Consider the following 13,056-nt stretch of genomic DNA (forward strand, 5'->3'; position numbering starts at 1 on the left):
CGTCTAGTTTCTCCCACATCTCACCTTAAAATAATAACAAAGATTTTATTCTATTTTTTTTTTTTTTTTAAGTAAACTCTACGTCCAACATCTGGCTTGAACTCATGATCTCAAGATAAAGAGTCACAGGCTCTACCTATGGAGCCAAGCGGCTGCCCCTAAAAATCTTATTTAAAAAAAAAAAAATCTTAGGAGTGATATTCATTACCCAACAGCTCAACTGTCACATAATGGACCAAAGGGGAGTGCAAAACTGATGAAATTATTACACTGTCAGATAATAAGGGAGGGGAAGAAGAGGAGGAAGGAAACCCCCCCCTCTTCTGGGAAACAGGAAGTAGACAGAGACATTTGCTTATAAAAGGAGAAATCAGGCTGGAAGCCCCCAGGTGAAAAGGAGTGAAGGGCCGGTGAACCAACCTTGCAGGCTTCACCTTCCCCTAAGTATTCCTGGAAATGGCGTACTCGAGTTATGAAAACAGCGCTCAGGTAGGTTTCGTTCCCATAGAATGGATTTTCCTACAGATTCATTTTTCAAAGTCTTTCTAGAGCTTGCTTATGTTTACTTCATGCCATGGGACTTCGTTTCTGAGGGTAAGAAATCTCCATCTTGGAGTCCCTCCTCTTTGTAAGTGGATTATTACTTTTCTTACCCACGATTGTGGCTCTGTGTCTATTTGGGTCAGAGTGAGAAACACAAAATAAAGATTTCCGTTCCCAGGCCAACGTAAGGGATGTATTCTGTAGAAAGACATGTTGCAGCTGGGCAAATGGAAAACCTAAAGAAACAATAAAAAGAATAAAAAGAAAGTGAGAAAGGGTATTGTGGATGGGGTCAGAAAGTGAAGTGACCAATTTGGTTTCTTCCCTTGGGGAGTTTCTCCTACTCCCAAATATTAAGTATACGGATGACCGGCAAGTCATATCGCTGCTTTCAGCCTCTCAGACTCCACTCTCTGGAGTGGAGTAATATTCCCCTAATAACTTTTTTTTTGAAGCTGACCAGTGAATGTGCATGGGAGTGCCTTGAAAAAGTGTTACACAGGGGTGTCTGTCTGGGTCAGCTGGTAGAGCGAGAGATCTTTGATCTTGGGGTTCTAAGTTTGAGCCCCACCTTAGGTGTAGATATTACTTAAAAATAAAATCTTGGGGAGTCACTGAGGTGGCTTAGTGGGTTAAGCATCTGACTCTGGCTCAGGTCATGATCTCGCAGTTCCTGGGCTCTGTGCTGACAGTTCAAAGTCTGGAGCCTGCTTTGGATTCTGTGTCTCCCTTTCTTTCTGCTCCTCCCCGGTGCGTGTGCTGTCTCTCTCAAAGATAAATAAACATTAAAACAAAAGCTTAACGGTGTTATACATATGCAGGATGAGAGTATGAGCAATGGGAAGCCATTGAATCGGAAATAGGGGGAAGGGCATGGCCCCCTCAGATCTACTTGGCTGTTCTGAGAAGCAAGTATTGCAATGGGACTGGGATGGAGTTTATTCACCTTTGGATCTGAGAGGAAAAGCTCAGTTCAGAAACTTAAGCACATGTTACTCTGACATTGTTCATTTAATTTTTGAGACTCAGTTGCCTAATTTGTAAAGTGAGAATACTGATAAATTATTATACACGTGCTGTGAAGATTAAGTGAGAGAAATACAGAAAGCACGTAGTGCGGTGCACATGTACTGGACAAAACCGGTAAATGTCACTTCCTTCCTAACTGGGCGTTGGATGTGTGGCTGCGATTGCAGCAGAGAGTAAACTCTCTGGTCGGGTTGAAATAAAGCCAGTATGCCTGGAACTTAGAAAGCTCAGGGGTCTTGAGCTAGAGTGGCAGGCAGGGGTCAGACTACAGAAATTTGTAGGTCATGCGTGGCCGTTTTTGATAAGCCATTGAAGTGTTTGGCACTACTCTTGATTTCGGCTCGGGTCATCATCTCACGGTCTGTCCCCGCTTCTGGCTCCATGCTAAATGGATAACCCACTTAAAAGTCTCTCTCTTCCTCTGCCCCTCCCCTGCGCTCTCTCTCTCTCTCTCTCTCTCTCTCTCTCTCTCTCTCTCCTAAAAAAAGAAAAAAGAAAAAAAAAGGCAGGAGAGCAATCTGCAGAAAGAATGCCGCTTGGAGTAATAGGGAATTATTGCATCTATCAGTGAGAGTTGATGATAGCTGGAATTGGGAATCATCAGGAATCATGATAGAAGATGGGAAAGCAGGAACACATTCCATATAGTTTTAGCAGATAAAATAAAAGTGTTTTAGTGGAGGGAGAGGAAGGCCTTGAGGGAGATGGTTTCCCTAAGCTCAAGACATATCCTTTCATCTACACCCATCTGTACATCTACTTTTGTCCATTTTCTCATTGTTTGTCTGGCATTTATTTATGTATGTATGTATGTATTTATTTATTTATTATTTTAAGTAATCTCTACACCCCATGTAGGACTTGAACTCACAACTCCAAGATCAAGAGCCACATGCACCATGGACTGAGTTAGCCAGGCACCCCTGTTTCTCTTATCTAATAAAGGGTCTGCTAATCAACATCAAATTCAGGGAATCACCATAAGTTTGCTCTCTAGCCACCTACTGGCTTCTGAGTTTCTTATCAATTGTGCTCTGAAAATAAGCAGTTTAGGCATATGGCATCCAATGAGACTCTGTGGTTGACCTTTCCCTTTCCAGAATTTCTCCGAGGAGGCATTAGAGGAAGAAACTGTGGTTCTCACATTGGTTCCAGTTAATGAAGAAACTAATGAAGAACATCAGGTGGAACCAAGTGTTTCCTCAACTTCAGAAGTTGGCCTGGAGATGCCTGGGACAAACGATAAAGGTATGAGGACAGTGATTGCTCAGTTTGCTGCTCCCCCAGCTCTGGGAAGCCCAGGGAAAAGATTTCTCCTTTTTTTCCTTAAATCTCACCTTGAGTATCTGTGGTAAGAGAGCTCTCAAACTCCTAGACTTCATTTATTAGGCACCATGACTTGCTCTTAAGACACAAAAATGGGTGTGTGAAGTGCCTTGGACAGAGCATGGTCTTCTAGTCAGCAGACTATGAATTCAAATTCCCAACCTATAGAGCTCAATCTTCTTTTATTTTGGTTAATGCATACTTTACATACCTCTCGTAAAGACTAAATTGTTTTTTTCCAGCGTCGAGATATAATCAACATCTAACCTTGTATAATCTTAAGGTGTACAATGTGGTGATTGATACACATTTGTATTGCAAAATGATTACCAAAATAAGGTTAACGAGCACGTCTATCACCTCACACAGTTACCTCCCCCCACCCCCACCTTGTGGTGAAAACATTTAAAGATACTCTCAGCAATTTTATTTTATTTAAGTTTTATCTTGAGAGGGAGAGAGAGAATCCCAAGAGGCTCCGTGCTGTCAGTTTTGGGCTCTATCTCATGAACCATGAGATGACCCACGCCAAAACGAAGGTTAGGCGCTGAACTGACCGTGTCACCCAGGCACCTCTACTCTCAGCAACTTTAAAATATACAGTGTATGGGACAGTTGGGTGGCTCAGGTTATGATCTCAAGGTTCGTGGGTCGAGCCCTGCATTGGGCTCTGTGCTGACAGCTCAGAGCCTGGAGCCTGCTTCAGATTCTTTGTTTCCCTCGCTCTCTGCCCCTGCCCTGCTCAGACTCTGTCTCTCTCTCAAAAATAAATATTAAAAACATTTTTTTAAAACATACAGAATAATATTGTTAACAATAGTCACTATGCTGGGCCCCTGGGTGGCTCAGTTGGTTGAGCATCTGACTCTTGATTTTTGTCTCAGGTCATAATCCCAGGGTTGTGGGATTGGGCCCCATGCAGGACTGTGCACTGAGGGTGGAGCCTGCTGGAGAGTCTCTCTTTTTCTGTTTGTCTCTCTGCCCCTTGCCTCCTCCCCTTCTTGGGCTCTCTGTCTAAAAACAAAATGAATCTAAAAAAAAAAAAAGAATTAAAAAAACAATAGTCACTATGCTGTACATCAGATCCCCAGAACTCCTGAACATCTTATAACTGAACATTTGTATCCTTTGATCAACATTTCCTCCAATTATTAGTATTTTGCTTGATAAGTACTTAGTGACCAAATACCTAGCAGCTCTTAATGTCATGACCCTTTAAATCTGTTCTTAGTGTTTCACGTAAAAGCATCAAATAAGTATTTTCAGAATGATTTTATTTTCTGGACCAAGAATAAGGACTTCAATGCAAAGTAAACAGTGGCAGGTTACACCTAAGCAGAGTGAGGTGAGATGGGATGCTGACCAGGAAAATGATGGGGCGCCTGGGTGGCGCAGTCGGTTAAGCGTCCGACTTCAGCCAGGTCACGATCTCGCGGTCCGTGAGTTCGAGCCCCGCGTCGGGCTCTGGGCTGATGGCTCAGAGCCTGGAGCCTGTTTCCGATTCTGTGTCTCCCTCTCTCTCTGCCCCTCGCCCGTTCATGCTCTGTCTCTCTCTGTCCCAAAAATAAATAAACGTTGAAAAAAAAAAAAATTTTAATAAAAAAAAAAAAAAAAGAAAATGAGGTGGGCAGACAGAATGCAGGACCTTTGTTGGTTGGGTGATTTCTTTGATTTCTCTCAGGACAACTGGTATTTTTGTTCAAAATCTAGACATTTTGGAGTAGCAATCCAATAAAATGTTCTGTCCAGGTGTTTGTTGATGGCAGTAAAAGGTTGTTGTATGTAATGTAAAAAAACCTAGGATTTGGAATTTCAAAATGTAGGTTTGAGTTCCAGGTCTGCCATTTAATGGAGATGTGACCTTGGGTAAGTCCTTTAATTACAGAATCTATTCCTCTACTTGTAATAGAGGGAAATATATATATATATATATATATATATATATATATATATATATATAAATTGGGTTATGAGAAATTAGCAACAACTTTGTTAAATTATAATCTTAGAAATATTAAATTGTTACTGCTTTCGTTTCCTTCTTTTTTTAGTTTGTCATCTTCAAATGAATGAACAATTCAAGTCTTGTCCAAAACACAGTTGTTGTAATACACCGATCCTTCCCTTGCCAACCAGTTTGCCTCCAGTTAATAAAGTACGTTGGGACACTTTGCGAAACTGGTGCCAACAATTTAATTTGAGTACCGATGGCCGGGTGAGTACACTGTTGGGAGACTCTGCTGCACAAAGTGTGGAAAGTTTTATCAATTTATAATTTTTATTTCCCCTCTTAATTTCCTTAGAAAATAGATGTTTATTTGAGGCTCCAGAAACATGCTTACTCTGAAATAAATGAGGTGAGTAAGAGGTGTGGTGACAATGTTAAGGTGAGTTCTGACTGAATTGTATCTACTCTCCCACCATCTCTATATGTTGTATATGTAAGGCAAGATTTCTCAGCCAGGGTTATTGACATTTTGGATAAAGGAAATGTTATATATATGATACAAAGGAATATTATTCAGCCATAAAAAGTGAAATCTTGCCATTTGCGATAATATGGGTAGACCTAGAGGGTATTGAGTGAAATAAGTTAGACAGAAAGACAAAGGCCATATGATTTCACTTATATGTGGAATCTTAAAAAACAACCAATCAAAACAAAACAGAAACAGACTCATAGATACAGGGAACGATCTGGAGGTTGCCTGAAGGGAGGCGTGCGGGGGATGGGCAAAATAAGGGATAGGAATTGAAAGGTAGTAACTTCCAGTGATAAAGTAAATAAGACATGGGGATGCAACGTACAGCATAAGGAATATAGTCAGTAATGGAGCAACTTTGTATGGTGACAAATGGTACCTAGACTTAATGGTGATTGCTTGGTAATGTATGTAAATGTTGAATCACTGTGTTGTACACCTGAAACTAATATATTATTGTATGTCAACTCTACTTCAGTAATAAAAAAAGAAAAAAGACTTGACATTTGGGGCCAAATAATTTATTTGGTGGGGGGGCTGTCTGCTGCATTTTAGGCCTAAACATCCCTGGCCTCTACCCCCTAAATGTCAGTGGCAAGCCCCTCTGCTTCCCCAACCCCTAGTTTTAACAGTCAAAAATTTCTCCTAGAAAACTGCTGCTCTAAGGGAACTAACAATCCTAAATCTTTCCCACACTTATATACATGGGCCAATGTATAAAGAATGATAAAATTAACACAAAACACAAAAATCTTTAGGGCAGTAGCACTTCGCTGAATACTCACCATGAATCACCATTTGCAGAATATTCCTAAAATATCACCAGAGGCCCAATTGCAGTCATGTTCGACAAAATGCAAGATGGCAACCAAGAGAGCAAGGATTCGGAAACGTTGTAAGAAGAGTGAAAGAGAGGAAGGGATTAATATAGTTGAAGTGATAACTTCAGCACAAGAAGGCATGTTGGCAGCGTGGTCAAGAATTGCTGCAAGAGCCAGTCAATCCAAGTCTGTGAATTCACGTCCCATTCCTGTTTCCGTTGAGACTTTTCTCCTGCAAGCCTCTGGTAAGATTAACCTGAAAAAAGTGAGCACTGGAGCCCCCAGCTGGCTTAGTTAGTCAGTAGAGGATGCAACTCTTTGATCTCATGGTCATGAGTTCAAGCTCCATGTTGGGCATGGAGCCTACTTTAAAAAGAAAAAAAAAAAAAAAAAAAAAAAAAAGGTGAGTACTATTCCCTAGAAAGAAGGTTAAATTTTAGGGGTGCCTGGGTGGCTCAGTCTGAGCCTGACTTTGGCTCAGGCCATAATCTCACTGTTCATGAGTTCGAGCCCCACATTGGGCTCTGTGCTGACAGCTTGGAGCCTGGAACCTGCTTTGGATTCTGTGTCTCCCTCTCTCTCTCTCCCACTTGCTCTCTCTCTCTCTCTCTCTCTCTCAAAAATAAAAGAAAAATTTTTTTAAGTTAAATTTAAAATTTTATTAGTCTCATACTGAAAGGTAATAAAAAGGAAAGAGTTAAAATAATGTAGATTGATATTAGACTTATATATGGATTATCTTTTGGTTGCTAGGTAGCCAAGTTTTACCTGGACCAGTGTCTGAGCTAGGTGATTGAGTGCTTACTTTTTTATCATAAGCCAAAGTCTGAGGTGGGAAGAAAGCATAATCTGATAATGTGGTCAGCCACAATCTGAGCCTTCCCCTGTCTTTCCCTACCTCAAGGCCTTTTTTTTTTCTTAAAATTTTTTTCAATATTTGTTTTCTTTTTGAGAGAGAGAGAGAGAGAGAGAGAGAGAGAGAGCAGAAGGGGCAGAGAGAAAGGGAGACACAGAATCTGAAGCAGGCTTAAGGCTCTGAGCTGTCAGCACAGAGCCTGACCTGGGGCTCGAACCCACAGACCTCGAGATGATGACCTGAGCCGAAGTTAGATGCTCAACTAACTGATCTACCCAGGTGGCCCTGTTCCTTGGACTTTTAAACAAAGATCTTTTTGCCTGTTTTGTGTTGTTGAGGAAGTACAGTATAATAGTTGGGCAAATGGGCTTTGAATCAGAATATCTAGATCCATGTCATGGTTCTGGGAAAATTGTAATATTTAACACGATAAGCTTCAGTTACCTCACCTGTAAATAAAAGTAAATAGAAGGTCAATATGAATAATCTTCTTAAGAATAGATGTATTCGTACATGTAAACCACTTAGCAAAATCTTAGACACAAAGCAACCATTCGAAAATATTAATTGTGCCTGGGTGGCCTAGTTGGTTAAGCATCCAACTTTGGCTCAGGTCATGATCTTGCAGTTCATGAGTTGGGCTCTTGGCTGACAGCTTGTAGTCTGGAGCCTGCTTCAGATTCTGTGTCTCCCTCTCTCTCCCTCTCTCTGCCCCTCTCCCACTCGTACTCAGTCTCTCTCTTTCAAAAATAAAATAAAACGTTAATTTTTTTTTTAAGTTAATTGTCATCCCTTGTGCTACGTAATTTGTGAAGTTAGATTATAGTGTCTTTGGTGGACATTTTTTCATGCTTTTCATTCAGTTGAGTCATCAACAGAATATAAAAGCAAAACCCAGAGTGATGTTCTGAGACCTTGGATTAGCTGTTTATATTTGCTTCTCTTTCCATCCTCAGGTGTCAGGTGGTGTGTGGTCCATGGCAGACCTCTCTTGGCAGACACAAAAGGTTGGGTTCGCCTGCAGTTTCATGCAGGTCAGGCCTGGGTGCCTGACACCCCCAAGAGGATGATTTCTCTCTTCCTGTTGCCCGCCTGTACTTTCCCATCCCCGGGCCTTGAAGATAATATGTTATGCCCTGAATGTGCTAAGAGGTAACCCTTAAGTATTTTTCTAAGTCTGACACACAGAAAAGGAGATGTCTAGATGTGTTTCTGAATAATTTAGTAGGAGAAGGTGGAGGGCCAATATATTATTTTCTTTATTTGCTATATAGATTAGGCAAAAATAGGAAGCAAAAAACATAGTAATGGATTAGAACTCAGATAAATATGGCTTCTTAGAAATCTGAACAAAGTATCCAAGTTGGGACCTTAACTGCCTCCATTTTAGAGATGTATTTTAAGGGAAAAAAAAAGATGTTAAGAATTCACCACATGTCAGATACCTCACTTGTGTATACACAAATATGTAGGACAAAATCCATGTAGCACGCTTGAATGAAAAAGAGTAACGGAGACTGTGAAAATGTATGGGTAGTTATCAGGGAAATGCAAGTCAAAACTACCATGAGATATCACCTCACACTGGTCAGAGTGGCTAAAATGAACAAATCAGGACGCTATAGATGCTGGAGAGGATGTGGAGAAATGGGAACCCTCTTGCACTGTTGGTGGGAATGCAAACTGGTGCAGCCACTCTGGAAAACTGTGGAGGTTCCTCAAAAAATTAAAAATAGAACTACCCTATGACCCAGCAATAGCACTGCTAGGAACCTACCCAAAGGATACAGGAGTGCTGGTGCACAGGGGCACATGTACCCCAATGTTTATAGCAGCACTCTCAACAATAGCCAAATTATGGAAAGAGCCTAATGTCCATCAACTGACGAATGGATAAAGAAGATGTGGCTTATATATACAATAGAATACTACTTGGCAATGAGAAAGAATGAAATCTGGCCATTTGCAGCAACGTGGATAGAACTGGAGGGTGTTATGCTAAGTGAAATAAGCCAGGCAGAGAAAGACAGATACCATATGTTTTTACTCATATGTGTATCTTGAGAAACTTAACAGAAGACCATGGGGGAGGGGGAGGGGGAAAAAGAGTTATAGAGAGGGAGGGAGGCAAACCATAAGAGACTCTTAAGGACTGAGAACAAACTAAGGGTAGATGGGGGGAGGGGGAGGGGGAAAGTGGGTGATGGGCAGGGAGGAAGGCACTTGTTGGAATGAGCACTGGGTGTTGTATTGAAACCAATTTGACAATAAATTATATTTAAAAAAAAAAGAAAAAGAAAATGTATGGGTAGTACCTACATTGGAGTAGCTTAGGGAAACTTCCCAAGGGATTACATGTACTGAGGAAGAGTTTACCAGTTGGAAAGTAATAATTAGGGCAAACCGCTCATCCAAATACATAGAACTGAAAGAATATGACATACTGAGAAATGGCAAATAGGTCAATATGATTGAAGCTTATATTGACAAAAAAGTCTGGGAAGGGGAGGAGCAGATCATTGTTACTTTTATATCTATATATAAGGTTTCATGTTATCCTGTGGGTTGTAATTTCTTAGTCACTTCTATGACATAGACTCCTTTGAGAATATAACTACCTACTCACCACCCAGGGAAATATATATTGGGCATACACATAAGCTCTGCTTTAGATTTTATATAGACTGTAGAACTCCTAATGTTGATCTAGGAGTAAAAAATTCAGCTTTTGACAATGGAGTTGGATGGAGGTGATATGAGAAAAGAAAACTAAGGGTTTTTTTAGGAAGTGAATTGAAATCTTGCAACAGAAACTAAATTTGAAGGTAAGAGATTACTATAATAATTCTGGAAAGACAGAATCTATGAGCCTGGCAAAGAATTTAAAGTATAATGGAACAAATATAAGAAATGTAGGAGTAGAGGGAACAGTTGTTGTCTTACTAGATGAAAAGATAGAAAAGTCCAGTTCAGTGGCAAAGGATGGAATACATGGGTCATGCTGGCCATGGGTCTAGAGTTCTGGGAGACATGTAGGCTAGAAAGAAACACATTTGGGAGTCTTTAGCATATAAATTGTGCATGGGAGTATGTAGTGGAAAGAACCCAAAAGAGAATCAGCATGTCAATGGCAGGTGAGCAATGGAGACTGAAGTACAGGTAGAGGCTGAAAGGTAAGTTAAAAGAAATCAATGGACAAAGAGTTTCAGAAGGAAATGGCCGGCAGTGAGATGGCCATGTAAGACTATGGTTAATGCACTGCTGTTGGGAATGTCAATTTAGGATACCATCGGTGGCCTTTTTGAGAGTATCTTGAGAGAGTCAATAGAAACAGAATAGGGTAGTTACAAATTGGAGTAGAACATGTGAAGAACATAGGAACAGGACATATTAATGATCTGTTCTACCTGAGCTGAGAATGAGATAGTAGTTGAGGCAGCAATATCAAGGGAGCTCGTTTGCTTCCTTCCTTCTTCTTTCCTTCTTTCTTCCTTCCTCTCTTTTGCTTCTTCTTTATTTATAAATGGGAAAACCATGTGATCAAGTGTGAAGAGAAAAGGGGATGTGGGAAGAAGGTACAAGAAAAAAAAGGGAATGTGTAAATATAAAGAAGTGGAACATGGAACCGATTGTAGTGTATAGAATATGTGCCCTGATGTTAAGTGAACAATCCTTCCTTTCTTTACCATGTAAAATCTTAGGTGGTAGGGCAAACTACTAAGAAATGCCAGAAGTGGATTCCTGCTTTATTGTGGTTGGTATAGAATGGTCTATCTTATTGTAACAAATTTTCAAAATTCTTTTTCTAACTTTCTTTATAGGAATAAGAAGATAATGAAAAGATTAATTGCAATGGGGAAGGAGAGGCGACGTGGCTTGAATACATCAACATCTTTCCCTTTGAGTGGGCCATATCTTAATAAAGAATAAATGGTGGAGATCCTGTGGCTACTATTGATTTTCATCCCAGTGACTGTCCTGCTCTGTCTTGACCATCTTCAGTGTTGCCTGAGGCCTTGGGCACAGATGTGAGTGTCTAGATTCTGTGCTTGAGGTTTGCCAAGACGTGACTGCTACTGCTACTTCAAGTATTTAGTTATATAGAATATAACTTAGTTCTGTTTTCATTCATAGGTTTTTAAAGTAGTTTTAGGCTTTCAGAAAAAATTGAGCAGAAAGTACAGAATGAAATACTGCCTCAACTCCTTCCCCTGCTACCAAAATCCTTCACCAGAGTGATGCAGGTGTTGAACCTACATTGACTTATCATTATCATGCAAAGCCCATGGCTTACAAGAGGATTCACTTTTTGTGTTGTACAGTCTATGGGTTTTGACAAGTGTATAATGACCACCTACATCCACCATTATGGTGTCATCAAAATAGTTTCGCTACTCTAAAACTTTCATGTTTTATCTACTCAGTAGTCTCTTACCATCAACCCCTGACCACTGATCTTTTTACTGTCTCCATGGCTTTGCCTTTTCTAGAATGTTATGTATTTGGAATCATAAGAAGCCTTTTCAAATTAACTTCTTTCACAGCAATGTGCATTTAAGTTTCCTCCTTTTCATGACTTGATAGCCTACTTCTTTTTGGTGCAGAATATTCCATTGCCTGCATGTACCTTAGTTTGGTTATTCATTCACATATTAAAAGTCATCTTGGCTGCTTCCAACTTTTGGAAATTATGAATAAAGCTGCTTTATTGTGTGCAGGTTTTTGTATGGGTATACCCTTTCTACTTATTTAGGTAAGTACCAAAAAGCATGATTGCTGGATCATGTGGTAAAAGTATGTTTAGTTTTGTAAGAAACTGCCAAACTGTCTCCCAAAATGGCTATACCATTTTGCATTCCTACCAGGAACGACTGAGAGTTCTTGTTGCTCCACATCCTCACCAGCATTTGGTGGTGTCAGTGCTTTGGATTTTGGCCATTCTGATGGGTGCGTAGAAGCATCTCATTGCTTTAACCTGCAGTTTCCTAATGACCTGACATGTTCAGCACCATTTCATGTGCTTATTTGTCATCTATATATCTTCAGTGAGGTTATCTATTCAGAGGTTTTTGCCCATTGTTTTTCATCTGGTTCATTTTTTTATTGTTGGGTTTTAAGAATTATTTTATATTTTGAATGGTAGCCTTTTATTGGATAAGTATTTTGCAAATATTTTTCCCAGACTGACTTGTTTTCTCATGCTCTTAATTAATTTGTATATTTAGATTATTGCTGTTGCCATAGATGGATTAAAATCTGTGTTTGTTTTCATCTCCCTTTTTTATGTGTTATATAAGTAACGATCAACAAGCTCTTAAGGCTATATTGTTACTATTGCAATCTTTTTAAATTTTTTTTAACGTTTATTTATTTTTGAGACAGAGAGACAGAGCATGAATGGGGGAGGGTCAGAGAGAGGGAGATACAGAATCTGAAACAGGCTCCAGGTTCTGAGCTGTCAGCACAGAGCCCGACATGGGGCTCGAACTCACAGACCGTGAGATCATGACCTGAGCCGAAGTCGGCCGCTTAACCGACTGAGCCACCCAGGCACCCCACTATTGCAATCTTTTTAAATAATGGAGTATACTTGACATAAAATGTTAGTTTCAGGTGTACAACATAATGATTTGACAATTACATACATTACAAAATGCTCACTAGCGTGAGTGTAGTCCCCATCTGTCACTATTCAAAGTTATTTCAATATTACTGACTATATTCCCTATGCTGTACTTTCCTCCCCTGTGATTTTTTTAATATAAGTGAAAGTTTGTACCTCCTAATACCCCTAAATCCTCTTATTTTGTCTATCTCCCCACCCTCACCCCTCTGACAACCACCAGTTTGTTCTCTATGTCTGTTTCTGTTTGTTTTGTTTTTTAGACTCTATATATAAGAGAATTTTATGTGTCTTTCTTATTTCATTTAGCACAGATATTTTTTATGGCTGAGTAATATTCCATTGTGTGTGTGTGTGTGTGTGTGTGTGTGTGTG

General features: G+C 40.0%; 1 protein-coding gene across 1 annotated transcript; it reads left to right on the forward strand.

The window, feature by feature from the left end:
- The first annotated feature begins 456 nt into the window (after window positions 1-456).
- On the forward strand, window positions 457-11,009 carry DPPA2 (developmental pluripotency associated 2). Its single transcript, XM_086720246.1, has 7 exons — window positions 457-483; window positions 2,673-2,820; window positions 4,950-5,113; window positions 5,202-5,285; window positions 6,186-6,447; window positions 8,015-8,210; window positions 10,880-11,009. The coding sequence occupies exons 1-7, from the start codon at window positions 457-459 to the stop codon at window positions 10,986-10,988; spliced, it is 990 nt and encodes a 329-aa protein (XP_086576372.1). The 3' UTR covers window positions 10,989-11,009.
- The last annotated feature ends 2,047 nt before the right edge of the window (window positions 11,010-13,056 follow it).

This window comes from Puma concolor, chromosome C2 (assembly GCF_028749965.1).
Source record: "Puma concolor isolate L17-30 chromosome C2, mPumCon1.1.hap2, whole genome shotgun sequence".
Lineage (NCBI taxonomy): Eukaryota > Metazoa > Chordata > Mammalia > Carnivora > Felidae > Puma > Puma concolor.